This window comes from Microcebus murinus, chromosome 11 (assembly GCF_040939455.1).
Source record: "Microcebus murinus isolate Inina chromosome 11, M.murinus_Inina_mat1.0, whole genome shotgun sequence".
In the NCBI taxonomy this organism is placed as follows: Eukaryota; Metazoa; Chordata; class Mammalia; order Primates; family Cheirogaleidae; genus Microcebus; species Microcebus murinus.
In genome coordinates this window covers 7,942,085-7,963,627 of record NC_134114.1, presented here as the reverse complement: position 1 = coordinate 7,963,627, position 21,543 = coordinate 7,942,085, and the positions used below count along the sequence as shown (strand labels likewise).

The 21,543-nt window shown below is 45.8% G+C and overlaps 1 protein-coding gene across 1 annotated transcript in view; it reads left to right on the top strand.

Moving 5' to 3' along the window:
- The first annotated feature begins 1,112 nt into the window (after positions 1-1,112).
- DAP (death associated protein) overlaps positions 1,113-21,543 on the top strand; it is a 64,782-nt gene continuing 44,351 nt past the window's right edge. Inside the window, exons 1-2 of the mRNA XM_012791148.3 lie at positions 1,113-1,372; positions 13,233-13,329. Coding sequence (XP_012646602.1) covers positions 1,318-1,372; positions 13,233-13,329 — 152 coding nt within the window. The 5' untranslated portion in view covers positions 1,113-1,317. The remainder of the gene's footprint in view (positions 1,373-13,232; positions 13,330-21,543) is intronic.

Genomic DNA, 21,543 nt, shown 5'->3' with positions numbered 1-21,543 from the left:
TGCATGTGAGCATCTAAGGAAAGTCTGGATGGAGTAGAGGGCCAATGCTGAGCCTTGGGATACTGAAATGTTTAGAAATCTAGAGGCAGAGGGGCCAGCCAGGCCAACTGAGTGAGCTGCCAGGGTGGCCCAAGACCTGGACGGCAGGGCAGTGATGTGGCATCTCCAAAGCTAAGGGGGAGAAGAATGGCCAGTTGTATTAAATGCCGCTCAGAGGTCAAGTAAAAGGAAAGTAAAAGGAAAGTAGAAGAATGACCACTCGATTTGGCACACAGAAGGTCATGAGTGACCTCACCAAAAGGACTTGCCGTGGTTGGGGTCAGCCAGCCCGGAGCTAGGTGAAAACCAGATAAGGAGTGAGAAGGGGCGAGGTGCCCAACCTCTCTGAACGGTTTTGTTGTCAAAGGCAGGAGTACGACTAGAGAGGTGGTGGTGTTTCCTTTTCTGAAGATACCATATTGGGCATTTCTGGAACCCTAATCCTGCAAGGGGCGACTGACGACTGCCGCTGCAGAGCGCCGGGGAGGGCGAGAGGGGGCGACGCGGAGCACAAGAGCCACGCGGGCTTTGGAGTCAAGTGTCACCGCCACAGGACGACGCCGGCGGAGAGCACGGGCACTGAAGCCACCGTCCCGGAACTCGGGCCGGGGTTCCCAGCGCTGCCCTCAGCACTGTTTCGCAAAGCCCTGCTCTCCTGGGGCGCGGCTCGCTGCCCTCTGCGGCCTCGTTTCCGCACTTCCTCGGGCGCGGCAGGGTGACAGGGGCGAGGACACTCAGCAGGCGGCCCCTTCCCGCCGACACCCCGCCACCCCGCACCGCCGTCACCGTCTGACGGGGGGCTCGGCTGAGCGCGTTCCGGGCATGAGCCAATCTCATGCTGGGCCCCTTCTAACCTCCTACGCCTCCCCATGCCCACTGCCTGCCCGGACCCCGCCTCTTCTAACCCCAAGCTGCCAGCCCTCGTTCTTGTCCCCTGTCTCGGACCTCCGCCACAGACTCTACGTGGCGCTGCCGACTGCGCATGCTCCGTTCCCGGGACTCGCGAGTCCGACGGGGCGGGCGGGCAGCAGTGACGTCACGCGCACGCCGCTGGTGGGCCGGGCCGCGCCACGTTGGCGCGCGGCGGCTACGCCCCCTTCCCCAGCGACGGCGGCGGCTCATCGACCTGCGCGGCCCCGGCGCTCTACACACACACGCGCGCGCGCGCGCCGCTCGCTCGCACCCTCCCCGGCGCTCACACGCGCGCTCGCACGCGCACTCCCGCCGGGCCCGAGAGCCGTGCCGCCGCGTCCCGGTCCCTCCGAGCCCAGACGCACCATGTCTTCGCCTCCCAAAGAGAAAGTGGAGACGAGAGCTGGACACCTGCCGGCCGGTACTGACTCGTTCGCACTTTCTGTCTTCGCGCGGGGCCGAGGGCGGGCTCGAACCCGCGGCCGCGGGGGCTGGGGCGCCGGGCGGGGCTCCGCGGGGGGGCCCGGGACGGGGTCCTGGTGCCCTGACGGCGGCGCGCAGGGGCCGCCTCGGTCCCGCAGGCGCTCGGTCTGCCGCGACCCCTGCGGGACCCGCCACGTCACCGCACGGGAGCCGCGGCGGCCCGGTCGCGCCCGCCCGCCGGGCTGGGGGTCGGCTCCGTCCCGTCCCGCGCGGGAGGCCGCGCCTGCGTCCCGAGTGCGGGGCGCGGCGTGCGGGTGGGAGCTGCGTGCGGATCACGGGGACTCGGGGAAGCCCGCCCTGTTGCTCAACTTTTTTAAAAACAACTTTTGGCGGTTCATACTCAGTGAGAATGTGCAAGTCTTTAAAAAAGTAACAGAAACAGTTAAAAGCCGGTGTGCTTAATATCGCGGTGATGATCAATTATAGGCCGGCAGCATTTCATATTGACAGAGGAACCAAGGGAGCGGAAAAGTAATTTTTATCATGCATCACTCAGTATGACTTCTTTCTTTCTACCCGCGGTTCCCTTAGCATCCAGATGTTTCTTAGACGTGCTTCTTCGTTTCTTAAGCAAATCCTAAACTTCTGCGGCAAGGAAGTTAAATCTAGGAAAGAACCATCTCTCTGAGAACGGGAATCCAAGCAGCCTTTATGTTTTTCGCCGCCTCCCCCTCCCTGGGCTCAGTCCCCGTTTGCACTTTGGACTCTGCCCAGACGGGACCACGATTTCCACTTGTGTTCTCCTTCCCTGTGACGCTGGATCCATATGGAAGGGTCCTGGTGAGAAGCTCAGAGGCCTTGGGTGCCAGAGACCAAGTTACCTGGATGTGTGGGGTTCTTTGGTCTTTGCTGCTCACGTTAGTGTATTAACTCTGTCTTTTAGTAACAGAGACCTTAGAGAAACGTGGCTGCTTTGTGTGGCACATTTGTGCCATCTTCTTGTTGCAGGGAAGAGTCCCATTACCTCCATCTGCAGGGGGCAAATTCTCTGCCTCAGCACAGTGAATAGGAGCAGTTCTTTAAATACGTTGCATTCCTGAATCGCCAATATTTTTCACTGGTGATGGAGGCTTTCAACAACCAAACTAATTGGCAACAGGGGAAAAAACATGGCTAATTGATGCCAGAGTACTTAAGAGGCATGGGGTTTTAGGAAAATTGTTCTACTATAAGGAAAATTAGGCTTTGGGGACTTTTGTGTTGCATTGGTTAAAAAACAAAGTACCTTAAAGGGACTTCCTTTAAGGATAACACTGATCTTTGATTCTACTCAGCCAGGCCCTGCCCACCCTAGGGTGGAGACAACACCTTTATTTGTACTCACTGCAGGCCTGTCTCCAGGACCACGCAGCAGCAGCCTGTCCTAGCTCTCCATCCCCTGGGGAACAGGAGTTGCATTAAAGTGTATCTGTTGGAATGACACCAAATCAAAGTACAGTAATTAAATTGCATGTAGTGATATATCCATATGGAGATTTTTAACATCAGAGGTATAAACTGTACATATTAACCCCCTGGGAGAAATTTCTGGCTGGACTCTGATTTTCTTTGAATTGTAAAGTAAACAGCTAGGCTTTGTGAATTACAAATCAAATGACTTATTCATGCCTAAGGCCAGAAGAGGCAAGTCATTTGTGCTGGTGTAGCAGTGAACTTGGGTTCTAAGTTTTGAGGCGTCACTTCACACTACTCTAGGGCTCACTTTTCCTTGTTTTTGAAATTTGAGGTTTGGGCCAGATGTGCTAGAGCTGCCTTGCTTCCATCTTTCCTCTCCAGGATCAGAGCCTCCAGGGCAGTTAATCCTACAGGTAAACTTGAGTGACTTCAGGGCAGCAACTTGAGTCTTTGGGACCCTGAAACTAGCAAGAGCTCCATAGGGAGGCTGTCATTGCATCCAGCATGTTCCAAGGCCAGTCAGACTTGGCCAGAGTTAGAGGCACCACTCAGCAGCACCCCTCAGATGCGCTTCCCCCTGTGTTACAGAGGACCCTGTGTGAAAGCCTTTTTTGGCAGGAAGCTCACTTGTTTAGTCTGATATTGCCAGAGAGTAAGCAGTTCTACAGAGTAGATGTTAAAAGAAAAGAAAAAAAACAAGGCAACCCACTATAATAAAAGATAATCATCAAGGATAGCCAAGAGCATCATTCATAAATCAAAACAACTGCCTTAAAAACATTGAGAACACTTTCATTAAGTGCTTAAATTGAATAACAGGCTTGTGCTTAAATCCTCAATCGGAAATAATAAAATTCTCTTACTCTGACTATCTTAATATTCTTTTGTGTTTTCTCTTTATTGCTGTCTGGACCACATCCCCTCCTGTATGTTCCCCTGATACTCCCGAGCTCCTTATGGCACTTACCTCCACCTGTCGCCTCTCCTTTTGCTTCCAGGGCTGGGTCTTATTGATTCTTTATCCCTAGGGCCGGGCACAGTGCCTGGCACGAAGTGCTCAGTAAGCAGCTCACCACGAGTGAGTTTCCCACCAGGGCCTCCTCCCACCTCTCATTTCCCCCACACATGGCAGGCCTGCGCCCTCCCCGTCTCTGGGGTCTTCCCAGTGTGCACTAGTGGTGCAGGTGGTCTCAGCCAGTTCTGGGAGGACAGAGTGGAGATGCTACAGCAACTGAAGTATCTTGAGTGTTACAGTATGCCAGCACAGTTCTAAGCACTTGGCACTTTTAACATTAAGGCAGTCACCTTATCAGTGGAATACTGAGGACAGTCCTATTTTAAAAACCATTTGAACCCTTTGGAGCATCTGTTGCCAACTCTTCTGAGCCAGGGACCCAGGGGAAGGGGCTGGAAAGGCCTTTCTTTGCCTTTTGGAACCTGCAGCCTTTGGAACTCAGCAGCCTGACAGAGGACTCCATCACTTGTCAGGTCCCTCCTCCCAAGGTGTGAGATTAATGAAGCAGTTTGTAAAGGCTTCTGGAGAGCGTGAAGAAAGGTGCTATGCAAATACAAAATATTGTTATTTATGAGTGATGGATGGCGCTGCATCCTGTCGTGGCAAATGTGCTGTTGTCTGCGGTCCTCTGTAAAAGTGATCCAGTCTTAATGGTTTGAGACCTCACCACTGCTCTTGACTACAAAATATTTGCAGAGAAATGGGGTGAGACTGCGTGTTTTATGAGAGTTATTGCAAATACAGATTAGCTAAGTTAGAATTAGCGAGATTCTTTCTGTTTCATCTAACAGCAGTAATAGCATTCCACAGCAGAAAGGAGGACATAATTATAAGCCAGGCTATTACTCATTTCTGCCTGTCTTCACGAGATTGTGGCAATAATGTGGGTAAAATCTCTTTGTTAAATACATTTTGTTGGCCCTGTTTCCCTCTGTTTCCTAGGGGAGCAAAATCCATATGTCAGTCAAGTTATCATAAATCTGATAGGTGATCACTTTGAATATTACTAATTTCACATACAATTTTCTTTAAAAAGTAGACTTTACATCCCCTCTAGAATGGAATCAAATGGAAATATAAACACAATTGTACTTATTGAAAGTAAAATGGGAAATAGACCATGTTGCTTTTTTTTTTTAGCAACTTTGAAGTAATTCAGTTCTCTGTTATATTAATTGATCAATCAGTCAGACAGGAGCTAAAGATGTATTTCAAAGATTGTGGGTGATAATTCTCTCTTTGTTATCTTCATACAGGAAAGTTTTCAGATTATCTAGGCTGTTCTGTTGCTAGAGACAGAAGACTAAGTTGTCTTTTTTTGTATTAATTATAGTTATAGATTTGCTGAGCATAATCCCAGCGTCAGCTAGTCCATGACTGGCGATTGAAGGGTACAAGTGAAAGGTCTGCTTTTGCTCCCAACATAAGGAAAAAAGACCCTTTGGTGACTGCATTTTCTTCAGAAACTTCTCATTGTGGTGGTTTGTGGCTTTTATGAGACAGTTGTAGATTTCACCTCTGTTCTCTAGCCACCTTTGGTGATCTACTCCTTCTAGCGTCTTAGGTGTCCCTTTGTGAATGCTGTCCCCTTCACAACTTCAGAAATCTTTTTTGTTTACATAGGAAATATTCACTTTTGTATAAAGTACGAGATTAGTTACAGAGTGGTACTTGTAACAGACAGCCCAAAGTCTCAGTGGCTAAACAGATCAAGGTCTGTTTCTCTCCTAGGTGGCCCTATAAGGAACAATTCAGAAGGCCAGACCCCTCCTGTGTCACACTGCCATTTCAAGGCATGGCTGCTGCACAGGGGACAAAATGTAGGTCATGGTGCCAGGGACTTGGTGGTGCAGCCTGTGAGTGGCATGCATTACCATTAGTTTCCTATGGCTGCTGCAGCAAATTACAATAAGCTTAATGGCTTAAGACAATGCAATTTTATTATCTCATAGTTCTGGAGGTAAGAAGTCCAGAATGGGTCTCACTGGGCTAAAATCAAGGCGTTGGCAGGGCTGGTTCCTTCTGGAGGCTCTAGGGGAAAATCCACTCTCTTGCCTTTTCCAGCATTTAGAGTCTGCCCACATTCCTTGGTTTGTGGTCACTTCCTCCGTCTCCAAAGGTAGCAGTGTCTGGTCACATCCTTCTCATGTCCTTCTCACATTGCACACTTGGGCTCTGACTCTCCTGCCTCCCTCTTTCATATTTAAAGACCCTTGAGATTACATGGGCCCATCTGGATAATCCAGAATAATCTCTTTATTTTAAAGTCAGATGATTAGCAACCTTAATTCTATCTACACCTCATTCCCCCTGCTGTGTAACCTGGTGTGTTCAGAGGTTCCAGGGGTGGGGGCACTGTGGTGCCTTCTGCAGTCCCTTTTCCTCACACTATTGACCAGAACCCAGGTACACGGCCCTGATCCCACTACAGGGGAGGCTGGGAGTGGGATTGGTGAACACCTGCCTACTCCCCACCTCAACCAGTCCCCAGTGCCAGGGTCTCCAAAGCACCTACCTCCTGGCAGCAGATCCTACTTACCCTGGAATTATTAAAAATCAGCCTCCTTACACTCGAGGATGCCCGTGGAGCTGCCCCTGCACTGCTCAGCTTGAAGGGCCCAGCCAGCAGCTGTCCATCAGGGTGCCTCCTGGCCTCTTTACCATGCGGTTTATTGTTGGGGTCCAAGCTATGTCATGGAATGGAGCACACTTTGCTGTTCAAGATAGAACCCAGCCTTACTAGTTCTGAGTAATAACTCCACGGCCCTGGGGCTACGTTAAGTCTCTGATCCTCATTTCCATCTCTTGAGTAGGGTTGCCCCACATAATTAGGGGCTGTCCCCTTCACAGTCTGTGGTTCTGAGGTGAAGCCGTCAGGGGTGCAAGTTCAGGAATGTATCAAGGGCTCACTTTTCAGCACAAACCGTTCCTTCCCCCCATGGGTACACACCTGAAAGCCCGTCAGGACTCCAGGCAGTCTGGGGCAGAGTTCACTTTGGGATCCTCCATAACTCGTGGCTGTTGTCAGGCTAGTCTCCACACATGTTCTCACTGCCTCTCGCACATTTATCCTCTCCCCTGTGTTTACAGGGCGTCCGCCTTTGTGTGAGTTTCCGTAGACGGGAGTTGCTGCTTGCCAAGTAATCCTCCTCTTCTGGTGGAGCCATGTCTCTTAACGGATAAACCATATTCCCTTGCCCTGTTCCCATCAGGAACTTATAGCCACCTAATCTCAAAAGACCCCAGGGTGTGTCCAATCCATTCTCCCTTTACTCACCTGCCACCACTTTGCTCTACCTGAGATCCAGGTTTAATCCTCACCATCAGCGCTGGTTGTTTGCCGTTTTGTTTTCCTTTGTTCTTCCCACCAGAATAGTCCTCGGAACCGTTCTTTCCTTCTTTTAGGTGGATGAACTTCCCTTTGAGTAATATTTCAATAGCTCTTCTCAGGCAGGAACAAAGGTAGCATACACCTGCAAGTCATGCTCCAATACCTGCAGTGGATGCTTTGGGACATTTGAATTAATAGCCGTTCCTAGATCCCCGCTGGAAACTGTACCCTGGTTCATGGAGTTCTGACAGTGTCCTCCTTCCACCTACCCACCATAGAGTTTTCTAGCCTGCTGTTCAGTGGTACAGCAAGCTGCCAGTGACTCCCTCTTCCCTGACACCTGAGGGGTGGGAGCTTGGACCAGGGGTCCTGTAGTCATTTGCTTCCTCAGTGTTTGCCCACCCGCTGAAGTCCGGCCTCGGATGAAGCTTCCTGCACCCCCTTTACTGTTTAGGCATGCATCTGCTCTGCGGAGAGCTTTTCCTTCCAAACTCACCATCTTCCTTTGTCTAGGCCCTGTCTCTAGGCCGTTACTTTGTATGACTCAGAAGCCATGATACTCTGCTTCCTGAAAGCAGTCCAAGCAAAGAAAGGCCTGCATCTGATTCAGGGTCGAACCCAGCCCTGCCACCTGCGCCATTTGGGGCAACCAGCTTCCCCCTCTTGGTGCTTCAGAATCTACTCCCAAGGGCCGCCCTACAGCGGGAGGATGCATGACCTGTGGTTAGAGCAGTGCCTGGTACAGAGCAGTGACAGAGAAGAGCAAAAGTTGGAGAACTTGCCAGGACCTGTGGTTCTCTGAAAGCTTCCTGCCTTAGCCAGTGATGCAGTGATGGCCGTTCTGGTGGTGGCTAGCACTGCGGTGAGCAAGCACTTCACAGGGCACCTCCCTCCTTTGTCAGCAGCCCGGAGGTCAGTGCTGTGTGAGGAGACTGCGGTGGCAAAATGATAAAGGCTTTGAAGACTACGGAGATCTCTCTAAGGGCTAAATGCTACTTTTTAGAACCTGTTTAATAGGACTAGCTAACAGGTGAGCGCGCCCCATGTGCCAGTGGTGGAGGTGTTTCACGTGCACTAACTCATTTAATCCTCAACTGTCCTATAGAGAGAGGAACAATGCCATTCTTTCTTCACATGTGGAGGAAACTGAGGCACAGCTTCAGCAGCTTGCCTAGATACATGCATGAACACACAGGTGCATGTACACACGTGCGCGTGCGCGCACACACACACACACACGGGTGCATGTACACACACAGGCACACACACGGGCAGGGCTAGGAGTTGAAACCAAGGGTCTGGCTCCAAGATCTGTGTTCTGGACCTCTACATAGCACTTCTGCTAAGACGAATCTTCTTATTCTTTAAATTTGAAGCTCTCATTTGAATAACACCACAGAAATCTGAATTTTTTCCTAATATCTCTCATAAAAATATTTAGATTTAAAAATTCTGCAAAGATCTCTGCAAAAGTAATTCTGCCTTTGCAGTTTTACAAATGAAAAGTTCTAGAGACAATGAGACAACAGTCACGATAAATATGTGCTGTCATATTTTTTGGCAGTATTGCAAGTTACAATGAATCTGTCTCAGCCTTGAGTTATTATTATTATTGCCACTTTTTATTGCTGCATTAATCACCAAACATAGTGAGAGGGATTGATGGAATTAATTGTTTTCAGACACTAAATTAAATGCAAGTGCTAATGCCAGGTGACTGAGCCCTGACACCGTGTGCTTATTCCAATGGAGGAGTGGACAGGCTGGTTTGAGAGTTTCAGAAGACTTGATCATTTCAAATGTCAACTTGACATTCATCATCAGTTTTCTTTGTAGTTAGTTGCACAGCCCTTTTTACCTTTAGTCAGTTTATAGAACACATCTGTGAGTTACAGTTTAAAAGTTTTGTGTCTATGCAAAAAAAATTATAATTAATAAATAAATAAAAAATGTTATGTCTGCCAGATTGAAATGATTCAGATATCATTTTTATATGAGCATCTGCATTCATTTGTTAGAGCTGCCATAACAAAATACATCAGACCAGGTAGCTTAAACAGCAGACGTTTATTTTTCACAGTTATGGAGGCTGGAAGTCCAAGAGCACGGTGTGGCAGTTCTGCTTTCTCCCAGGGCCTCTCTCCTGGCTTGCAGATGGCACCCTCTTGCTGTGTCCTTGCACAGCTGTTTTTCGTGTGTGCCCACATCCCTGGTGTTTCCTCCTCTTATAAGGACACTAGTCGTATTGTCTTAGAGCCCTACCCTAACGACCTCATTTTAACTTCATTACCTCTAAAGGCCCTGTCTCCAAATCCAGTCACAATCCAAAGGTGTGGGGGTTAGAACGTCAACATATGAATTTTGTGGGGACACAACGCAGCCCATCACAGCATCTTTGGTCGCTTTCTAATGGTGCTGAAATAGAGGGGGGAAGGAGGGAAATGAATTTAAGAAAAATACTTAGTGGGACAATTCTTCTAGGCTCACTTTTTGCTCAAAAACATTCACAAAGAGATTGGAAAATTATCTTAACTAGCACAGAATTTTATGTTTGACTTCCATTTCTGATCCTGTGGCAGACTAGACAGCCTGGGAAATCTTAGATAAAAAAAAAAATAGCTGTCTGCAAATGGTGGCACTTTCTTTCTTCTCCTTCTTCTTTATTTTTTAATCTGCACTCAAACTTAGGGAAGTCCCAGGGGACCAAAAACAAGGAAGGAACTGAAATTCGGACAGTTACGAGACTGGAGCCCACACGAGGCAGGGGACAGCGCCTGTGACCCCAGTGGAAATCTGGATTCTTAAAAGCCTAACCCTGGGGAAAGGTGGGGGAAGGGAGACCTGCCCAGAGCCCTGGGATGGAGGGAGGCAGGGCTGCATCAGCCCCGCTCCAGGTGTGGAAAAGAGTTTCCTGGAGAATTTTTAAACACAGGCCTGCTTTTATGTGAGTTGAGTTCAGATTCATGCTATTTGGTCTGACAATTTCTATTCTGAAAAATCTGCCATGAAAAGGATTTGGAGACATCTTTGCTCCAGGTCTGACAGAAATACACACAGCATCTCTCCAAAGGGTTGCTGTCTACACCGCAGGCCCCACAGGATCCTGGCTGGGAAAGCCTGGCAAAGACAAGCTCATAATCCACAGTCACCCAGCACAAGAGCAGGAGTCAGCAGACAAAACAAACAGCAGGATTAGACTCCCAAGGACTTCAGAAAACATAATAATTGGATATACAACAGTAAGACAAGGATGCCTAAAATGATTAAATACATAAAGGAATTGAAAACATAAGGGTAAGATTCATTCAAAGACCTGATGAATTTGAGACAAAAAAACGATAAGCTCTAGAAATGAAAACAAAAATGATTAAAAATCAGCTGATAGGATATAAAGCAGATTTTTGAGGAGATTACTGAACAGGATTCTATTAATATTTCTTTCTTTCCATAGTAGAATGTCCCCTTTGTTGAAAAGAGGTGGGGACAACAGGGAGATTTTGGTTCCAAAGCCAGACCAGCAGGTGCACTGTTTAGATGCAGCCCTTTATTTTCCTTGCTTACTGTGTTGCCCAGTTCTAATGGGCAGCTGCTAGAGCACCGTTGGTCCTGAAGTCAGGGGCTGGCAAAGTCTTCCAGGGAAATCAAAGACTAATAAATGGGAAGCGTGGGAGCCGGAGCTGCTGTTCCTTTTGGCCTTCTTACTCATCAGCGTCATAAAGAAACTTGTCCTGGACTTTTGTGACTCAGCAGGGTCCGCCCAGATTGGAAACACCAGAAAACATGGAGTGACACGTTGACTGCATCGTGCAATTCGATTCGAGCTGTCTCGTGGCAGGTGACTCAGAGGAGCTGTCCTGAGGGGTGGGGCTCAAGGAGGCCTGCACGAGAGCCTCGGGCGGCGGTGGTGACTGCAATGGGCACGGCTCTACTTTCTTTCCAGCACGGGCTCGTCTGTGCCAGGACTCCACTGAACACCTCTCGGGCCCCGTTTAAATGGCTCCATCTTGGGAAGTTTATCCCCTTAATGTAGATGAAGCAATGAATCTATGGGAATCTGAGTGGCTTGTCTGAGACCACGTAGCTGAGGATGTCGAGGAACTTGCTGACTCCAAAACATGTGCTGGTGACCACCACATAAGGCTGGCTTTTGGGGTGTAGAGCCAGCATTCCCAGATTCTATTCCATGGAACATTCTAGTCGTAAAGGAGGATAACTAGTATTACTGGGAATAAAAAAGAGGGTCCCATGCATTTGGGAGAGACTGCATGCTGTGTGCCCCCATAAATCTTCATAATGCATGTTAGCACACGAAAGGCCAAAAATCTTTCTTGAGGAAACCTATTTCATTTTTTTCAACCTAGCATTTCTCTTATTAGATCCTAGGATCCCCACATTGCAATATGGTATTAAGTTATAAGCTAGTAGGGAAATGCAAATCAAACTGCAATAAGACACCACTTCATACCCACTAGGAGGGAAGTAATTGAAAGACAGACAACTGCAAGTGTGAGTGAGCATGGGGAGAAGTTGGAACCCTCCTAGCTAGCAGGAATGTAAAATTGCGCCACAGTTTTGGAAACCAGTTCAGTAGTTCTTCAAAAGGGTAAATACAGAGTTACTATCGACCCATCAGTTGCACTCCTAGATAGGGACCCAAGGAAATGAAAACATTTGTTGCCACGAAAACGTGTCTGCAAGTTGTTCATAACCATGTTACTCATAATAGCCAAAAATGTGGAAACAAACCAAACGTCCACCAACTTATGAATGGATAGATGAAATGTGGTCTATTTATGCAATGGAATATTATTCAGCAATAGAAGGAATGAAATACATGCTACGACATGGATGAACCTTGAAAACATGCTAAATGAAAGTCACCAGGCCAGGCATGGTGGCTCACGCCTGTAATCCTAGCACTCTGGGAGGCCAAGGTGGGCGGATTACTCAAGGTCAGGAGTTCAAAACAAGCCTGAGCAAGAGCAAGACCCCGTCTCTACTAAATAGAAACAAATTAATTGGCCAACTAAAAATATATATATAGAAAAAATTAGCCAGGCATGGTGGCTCCTGCCTATAGTCCCAGCTACTCGGGAGGCTGAGGCAGGAGGATTGCTTGAGCCCAGGAGTTTGAGGTTGCTGTGAGCTAGGCTGACGCCACGGCACTCTAGCCTGGGCAACAGAGTGAGACTCTGTCTCAAAAGAAAAAAAAAAAAAAGAAAGAAAGAAAGTCACCAAAAGCCACGTATTTTATAATTCCACAACTATCAAATGTCCAGAAGAGGCAGATCCAGGTGACTTTGCCAGGAGCTGGGGAAGAAGGCCGTGGAGAGCGACTGCTAATGGATGTGGGGTTTCTGTTTGGGGTGATAAAAATGTTCCAGAATTGGTTGTGGCACTGGTTGTACAACTCCTCAGTACACTTGATGCCATTTAATTGCACAGTTTAAATAGGTTAATTGTATTGTACATGAATTATATTAATATATCAATAAAGCTGTTTTAAAAAACTGAATTAACATCTGCCAGCAGGAGGGTTTCACAACATAGTTTGAGCAAGGCTCCTGCAGGAGTCTCTGCTGCCGCTGGCCTGGCCTTTATGAAGCACGGTAGCTGTCCGGTGTCACCCATCATTATTTCATCCCATCCAAAGCATCCTTGTTATTTGAGAAAATAAATGCCACACACAGGGCAGGGTTTAAGTGAGTGCTTGTGTCAAGACCATGTGCAGGACCTAAAGCAGGCAGCCACTTCTTCACACGGTTTATACTCTGGTTATGCTACTGCTCTTACAAAATACTTGCAAGGTGACCATCAAAGACAACAAGAGCCATGGAAAGTTTCCAAGTGGCTGTGGAGTAAGAGACAGCATTGAGTGCTGTGTCGTGTTGAATCTCCCCCAAACACTAACCTTCCCAGTTAATAATTGTCACCGCCAGACTCTCTGGACTAGCTCATTCATGGCTGTTGGGCAACCAAAATCTTCCCAGCCAGTTCCCCCATCCACAGGCGGTTCCGTTTCTGCATGAATCACACCTTTCCCTGTTTGCATTTCAGTGAAGGCTGGTGGAATGCGAATTGTGCAGAAACACCCACATACTGGAGACACCAAAGAAGAGAAAGACAAGGATGACCAAGAATGGGAAAGCCCCAGGTGAGACAATTCCAGTGACTCTTCAGCATGTTTCACAAATAGCATTACTCAGTTAAATATTAATGTTTGTTCTGTGCTCCTGATAACTCCTGGCCACGCGGGGCCCTGTGCTGTGTGTTTTTCCTTTCCCAATCAGTTGAGGTGGGGGTTTTGTTCCCAGGGGTGAGAGAGCATCTACAGTGCCCTCCTCCCTACCCAGACCCTGTGCCTGGGGCCGGTGCCCCGTCCGTCTGCACGCTGCAGTGCGGGGGAGTCACATCCAGCCTGGCAGGTAAAGGCTACCTCCGCCTGCCCTCGTGCCCGTGGTTTCACCCGTGCTACTTCCTTCCTGGAAGCCAGGGGCTGTGCGGAGCAGGAGCAGATCATGATGGCGCACGTAGCCGTCACCAACCCTCTCCCCTAGGCCAGTCTTCCAGAGTGGAGGAAATAGGTGAATTCTTGCAACTGCTGGTCTTTTGCGCTCTAGGTTTTTATTGTCATTTTAGAGAAGCGCACACTCACCATCTACTAATCATCTGTGGGTAGTACTTGGAAACTTGGACTTCAATACTGAAATCACCTAGACTCCTAAGAACGGCCACACTAGCTGACTCTCAGGGGTGGGCCTGACCATCTGTGCAGCTGGGGTGTAGAACTTTTGATTTAAGAACCATGTGCAAGCATCACAAGCATTGGGGCTTCCCTGGTTCAGTTTGTCAGTCAAATCTAGAGTCAGTGGGGCCAAACCCTTATGACTGACCAGGGTTCCTTAAATGATATCTCTGCCCCCAGCCTCCTGGGTCCTGGACAGGGATCTCCCTGCAGTCTACTCCTCTCTGTTCAATACCTATTTTCCTTGAATTTTCTGAATTTGATTTTGGTTCAAGGACCTCAATCCAAATCCATTTCCATCTACCTTATGTGATACACAAGCAGAGACCGCAAATGCATGCACCTAAAATTTGTCCACAAGAAGAAAGTGAACTCTAAGCCTTCCAAGTAATGTCTTGCTCAGAGGAGGAAAGAAACCGTGGAAAGGGACAGAGGGAGTGGAAAGAAGCTAAACCTTATTTCTGTGCATTAGGCCTATGATTTTATTTTGTTTCATTCCAGCAGTCCTGAGTAGTAGATGGTATTTTCTCTGACTTACACATGAGGAAATGGAACCCCACAGAGGTTATAAACTTGCTAGTTAATGGAGCAGGAATTTGAAACCCAGGTCTAATGGAGTCCAGCGCAGGCCAGGCTTCCAAAAGAGTCGCTCGCTCCCAAAAGCATACACCCATGTGAGGAGGGGTGCATGTTCTTGGCAACCTTACACGTCTGCTCGCATATGTCCTCTATTGGGAAAATTCCCAAATTGGAAATTTTCCATGAAAACCTCATATGGAATGAGTATGGAACAGCCTCTCGAGGGGAGGACAACACTTTGGGTGAAATTTCTGAGTGATTATTCTCCATCTTTAATCATGAGATCAGCAATGTGAAGGCTTGGTCCAAGTTCTGGTTTTAAAAGAGGGTGTTTTAAAGAAAATTCTAGAATTATTTTTCCCACTGACTATATTCATGAAGCTGTGTTTGGAACAAAACAGTATCAGTCACTTTCCTACAGGTCCACAATCCTGTATTTCAAAGCCTTGGGGCCCAATTTACTTTGGAATTCAGAAATTTTAGAGTTTTAGGAGGAGAATGCAGATTTTAGAAGAATAACAATGCACATACCATGCAGCACCCCAGCGGAGTCTCAGGCAGCATATTGTAATCTGTATGTGCTGTTGAAACCAAGTGAAATAAATGTTTTAAGTTTAGAGACTTGTGTCAGTTCAGGTTAAGTTTTAAGGAAGCTTGCAGTTTTCAGAACATTCTTGAATTTGGAATTGAGGATAAGAGCATGTGGACCTGTAGTAATTTTCCTCTAGGAAACCTGGGGTGTCACTGCGCTTATTCACAGCCAACTGTTTTCTAAAGAAGGAAGAAAGAAGACTAGAGAGAAAGCCTTGCCTGAAAAAAAAAAGAATCCTAGAAAGTTAATGGAATGCATGCCTTTCTGTGTGAGTTTAAGAGGTACAAATAGCTATTTCCCTGCCTAACGCAGTGTCAATACATTGAGAAATAGCATTTTATTAGCATGGTTAGAAATAAGGACAGAACAGCCCACTAGTTCTGTTTCTATTGATTTTTTTTTCATGAGATGAAATGCAGCATCTATAGAAGATGAGCAATTTAAATAAATATGCCAGAGGATAAACAGTTGCAAAAGAAAAGATTGAACACTCCAGCACTTTAGATTGTAGCATCTTATTCACCTTAAGGATTTGTTCTCTGTCTCTATAGAGCCAATTTTTTGAAGCAGGCTGACTATAGGATATAGTTTGCAAAACACACGAGCAAGGTTTTTGCTGTTGTTCTTGTTCCCTGCAGCCAAATTGCTATATATGTTCCCAGTGGGTGCCTGGGCTGTTGTCCTCTTGACTTCGGCCTGGCTCTTTACTACTGGGGGTTAAGCTACCAGACATAGCATTTACCAAGCAGAGCAAGCCTGTGTACAGTCTTAAGCTATTGATGTAAGTTGCTAACACAACTCCTTCTGAAACCCTGCATCAGGTCTGGTACTCTGTGTAGTAGTTGACTTCCACCACCATGCCCTCCCTATTTTTCTGGTGGGCTGACTGAATGTTCACAGTGAATAATAACCATCAGTCCAGGCGTGGTGGCTCATACCTGTAATCCTTTGGGAGGCCTTTGGGAGGCCAAGGCAGGAGGATCTCTTGAGGCCAGGAGTTTAAGTCCAGCCTGGGCAACATAGTAAGATCCTGTCTCTACAAAAAAATAATAATAATTAATTAATTTAAAAATTAATAATCATTGCTCTTATACAGTGCATTGAGCCTGTTCCTGTTCTAAGTGCTCTGTTTGTATTAATTCATTTGATCCTTGCAAATACTCTATTTGTTAGCATGCCTATCTCAGAGTTGGCTATTGATTATTGTCCCCATTCTAAATTACTACTCCCTCTTCAGTAGCTCGGAGAGTTAAGTGGCTTTCCCAAGGCCCTGCAGTGAATAAGTGGCAGAGCCAACATTCCAGCTAGTGGCTGTCCCAGGTCGCTGGCTCTCTGTCAGGAGGCTGTGCTTACCAATTGAGCTCCTATTCCCTGCTGGGCACTTACCACGTGCTTCACATCAGGTTTAAGTCACAACACTTGTAGGTTGGCATTCCTGTGCCTATCACATGGATGAAGAAAGCAAGGCTTAGGGATATTTTCCAGCCCAGTGATATGTAGCAAGTCAGTGGCCCGGCCAGGATTCAGCCCTGAGGCTGTCTTGACATGGAAGCCGGTGGATCCACATAGACTGCAACCCAGACCCCTCTATAAATGAAACTTACTGATTCTGGGGTTGCCTGTAACCTATCCACACTCCTCAAACCCATAATCCTACCCATCTGCAGTCTGACCATCAGTGAGTGGTCTAATTATCAGTTTACAGCAAAGTTGCAGAGGACTGACTGGTTTTACTTTACATATGGAAAGGCCTATTTACTTGCAGAATTTATAAAACATTTAATTGTCCTTTTGGAAATGTCTAATGACATATGACTTTACCATCCACATTACCCTAATCCTGAAGTTTTATATTTTTCATGTTTTGATCCAAGTGTTCTCCAGATATGAAAATAAGGGCATAGTGTCAGATGCCAATTTCCTTCTCTGCATTTGCAGAGCTCTCTTTTTTCCTTCCCAGATATTTAAGACTGGTTTTAAGTTTACTAACTCATCTCTGGTGGCTTTCTTCCGCATTAATTGGAAAATCAAGTACAGAGAAAAGGGACAACTGGAGCATTAAAGAGGTTATTATGTGATTTAAAAAAAAAAAAAGCCTGCAACTTTTACTAGTAATTATTTTTCTTAGAAATGTTTATGCAACTCTTGCTCCTTTTAATCTTGTACTTTTCCAGAGATTTAAAAATAATTTCTTATGCTGCCAAGCTGTTTTGAGGTGCTATTGCTATGTTAAAAAAAAAAAAAAAAGGCTGAAATGTGAAAATGTTGCCCGAGAATTTCCATCAAGCTGAGTTCTAGTCACCAGTCAGTCTGCGTGTCCGAGAAGAGTAATAGGCTTCATTATTATAAGCTAACACTAACCTGAGTGGCTGCTAAATTCCATCTCAGAACCTACCTAATTAAGAAAAGCAGTGATTTTCCTCAAAGCCTTTTGTTGAGCGTAATAAGATGAAGTACCCTGTTTCAAGACGTAAAGGAGGAATTGCAAACGTAGACTGGACTTCAGGAGTCAGGACACGGTGAATATACAGGTAGACACCAGGTGTTTACTGAGGCCGCACCATGCAGCAGGCTTGGTATAAGATACTAGAAGGGCGTGGGTGACCAGAGAGTGTGGTCATAAGGCTAAGGAGGCAGCAGCCCTCCTCTGAGCTTGGCTTCTTGAGTAGCTCTGACTTAGAACCACGCTACTGTTTCAATACCTGGAAAATAAGCAAACAGCTCACATCAGCCAGGACATGGGAGGGATGCAAAACATACAGATGCTAATGGATTGATGGGAGTAGGGAATGCAGTTGATTAATGTAACCACGTTGAAGGGAGCAGGGAGTTGCCCAAGTAACTTTGGAAAATAACAGTTTGACTAGATGCTATAAGGTTAAAGATAAAAAAGAAATATGGTGTAGTCCAGTTAGTAAATAGGTTTCTTAGGGTCATATGGGTTAGCAATGCTGAAATTGTCTTATGTGTATACTAGGATTGAACACATAAGTAAATGTACTGTGGATCACGAAAGCCAAGCTCCTCATGGTCAGAGAAAGAGGCTGCAGATAGGAAAGGGGAGACGGAAATGAACTCTATGCTGTAGGGTGGGAATTAGAGGCATCTGTATGAACTCATGGTTTTGGATGGATGGATGGATGGATGGATGGATGGATGGATAACAGATACAAACATATGCACACACACATACATACAGAAATAAATACAAAGAAGGGGGTTAGTGTACATACCTATTTTCCTAGCTGTGTTCACTGAGCGAGCCTAAAACACTGACCCCCATGTAGCCATGAGCAGCCCTGGGGACAGACGTTGGTGTCTAAACACCGTTCCCCAATGAGGGGAACCAGGATTCCTTGGAGAAGTGTTTGACTGCAAGGGCAGGGCAGGAAAAATACTACATGAGCCTGGAACACACTGCAGTGCCAGAATGTAAGTAAGGGCTCCAACAGGACTGGGGCATGGCAGGACACAGAAACCAACCTGAAGGATCTCCCTATGGCCAAAGCTGGAAGAATCTACAACAAAATAAATAATGATAGTATTGAATTTTAACCCATACAGTAAAATAAATATCCATGAGTCCATACTGATATAAATAATAGAGTAAATAAATGGGGGAGAAGGGACAGCTTATTTTTCTAGAAGAATTCCAATTAATGTGTAAGGAACGAAGGAGATAGAATGTCACCAGGAGGCAAACAGCACACTAATTGCAGACAGGATCCACCAATGGATGTTAGAATTAGGAGGTGAAAATTTGAGGAAAAGAAGAATGTTTGCATAGTCTCAAAGTATCTCTGCTAATATATTTATTAATTATAGAACAAAAAGAAACCACAGAAACAATGAAAAAGACACTTGTTTACAGTATGAAAGGAAACAAGAAGAGATTGTTACCTTGTTCGACATTAGCTAGGAAAATGCAAGTTGGATGACTCTAAATTTTCACTGCTTTGGGCATGTCTATGAGTGACCACGAAGCACCCTGAGAGTTGATTTTGAGGTTATAAATAAATTTTAGCAAGTAGGTAAGTTCATAAAAATGGAATATGCAAACAGTAAAGATTGACTGAACTTTTTTTCTGGCCCTTTATAGAAAAACTTTGCCAGCCCTTATTTTAAGTTAGTCTACCTTCAAAAAATATTCTACTACTTCATGAATAATTTAAGACCCATATAACAGTACACTGGTGATCACACTCCCTGCTGTATGCTTTTGTCACATGCTTTACTCCTACCTATACTACAAAAAATGATGGAGTGGGACCACTTAACTACTGGCTCTCTAGGAACAAAAAGCCCTGATTTGTAGCATTTGCTATTTTTAGGGTATAAATACTCCCACCATAGCCAGCTTTAAGCCAGCAACGTGGCATCGCTGAGTACAGACTTGTGGCAAGAAGCCAGCGGTCCACTCTCTGTGGCAGTGTGAGCCAACGCCAGCACACCTCTGGCTACAACACCCGCTCACATTGTCATGAATTTTAATTTTTTTTTTTATTTTTTTATTTTTCAGACAGAGTCTCACTCTGTTGCCTGGGCTAAAGTGCCATGGCATCAGCCTAGCTCACAGCAACCTCAAACTCCTGGGTTCAAGCGATCCTCCTGTCTCAGCCTCCCTAGCTGAGACTGCAGGACTGCGCCACCATGCCTGGCTAATTTTTCTAGTTTTAGTAGAGATGGAAATCTTGCTTTTGCTCAGCCTGGTCTCAAACTCCTGGCCTCAGGTGATCCTCCCACCTCGGCCTCCCAGAGTGCTAGGATTACAGGCATGAGCCACCACACCTGCCCTGAATTTTCATTTTTGAGTCAGTAGTCCTTTAAAGAGGCTTAAATAAAGATATGTGTGAAGTATTTTTTGAAGGTCCATTATGTGTATCTACATATTTATTCTATCTGGTGTCCTTATTTCTTCTCATAAGACTGGATTTCTATCTGTTTTATTCCCTTTCTAAAAATATTCATTATAATGAAGGTCTACTGGGATGAATTAGTTCAGCTTATGTCTTAAAGTGTCTTTGTTTTGCTTTTATTTTTGAAAGATGTTTTCACTGCATATTGAATTTCTAGTTAAAAGTTTTTTCTTTCAACACCTTAAAGATGGCATTCTATCGTCTCCTGGTCTCCATCATGTATGTGAGAAGTCCGAGTTAATTCTTGTCATCATTCCCTGTAGGTAACTTTTCTCGTCACCTCTGCTTGCTTTAGAGATTTTCCCTTTATTTTTGTTTTTCAACAGTTTCTTAGTGATGGACCAAGTGTGGTTTTCTTTGTATTTACCTTACTTGGGATTCACTGAGCTTCTTTGATCTATGTTTTGGTATTATCAGTTTAGAAAAATTGTTGGCCATTATCTCTTCAAAACTTTCTTCTGCTTCATTCATTCTCTTTTCTTTTCCAAGACTTAAATTATATCTATATTAAACCATTTGATATGTTCACAGGTCTCGGATGCTCTGTTCTTCTCTACCCCTTGCCCCGTCCTCATGCTTTTTTCCTCTTTATTTTTCAGTTTAGATCGTTTCTTTTGAACTTGATTCCTTCCTGTGTTGTGCCCAGTCTGGTGATAAGCCCATTGAAAGAATCCTTCATCTCTGATCTCCTATTTCTCACTGATAGCACTTCCATTTGGCTTTTAGAAATATATAGTTTCCATTTCTCTGCTGAAATTTCTTCTTTTCACACATTTTTATCATAGTTATTATAACATTCGTATCTGATGATGCCAGCATCTGGGCCATCTGGGTCTGGTTCCTGGCTGTGTGAATGGTTTCTTTCTTTATAATGGGTCACATCACTTCTCCATGTGTGTCATAATTTTTAATTAAAGTGAGACCTCATGTGTAAAAGAACAGCAGAGACTGAAGTAAGAACACTAGAGATTGAAGTAAATAATACTTATGCCTGTCCAGGAAATAGCAAAATGGCATGCCTTTCTCTTCAAACCCGTGTGTGTGTGTGTGTGTGTGTGTGTGTGTGTGTTTCAGAGTTAAGGCATTCTAGTGTTTATAGTTGAGGCAGGCCTGGGCTGTGTTGTAGCTTTAGTTGGCTTCAGATCTTCACAAACATCAAATTAATTGAAAATGGCATCATAACCTTCCCACTTCTAGTGGCTTAGGATGTGGGTTCCATGGAAGGTTTGTCTCTGCTGTCATGTGCTGCCCTCAGACTGCCACAGGCTTTGAGTGTGGTGTGTGCCCAAGTCTTATGTGTGGGAGGTGCCCAAGTCTCCCGTCCCTCCCCAGCCAAGGTGGGCATCTGCTTGGCGCTCTGGGTGAGCCTGGAGTGGTGGCGGGAATCATAATATTTGCTTCACACAATTATGATTACTTGGTCCATAAGACAATATAATATAAATCCCTCAAACAGTTTCAGGCACTCAGTGAGTGATGGCTGTGACTGCATCTGTGGTGTTTTTGTTTTTTTTTTTAACTTTTTATTTTGAAATA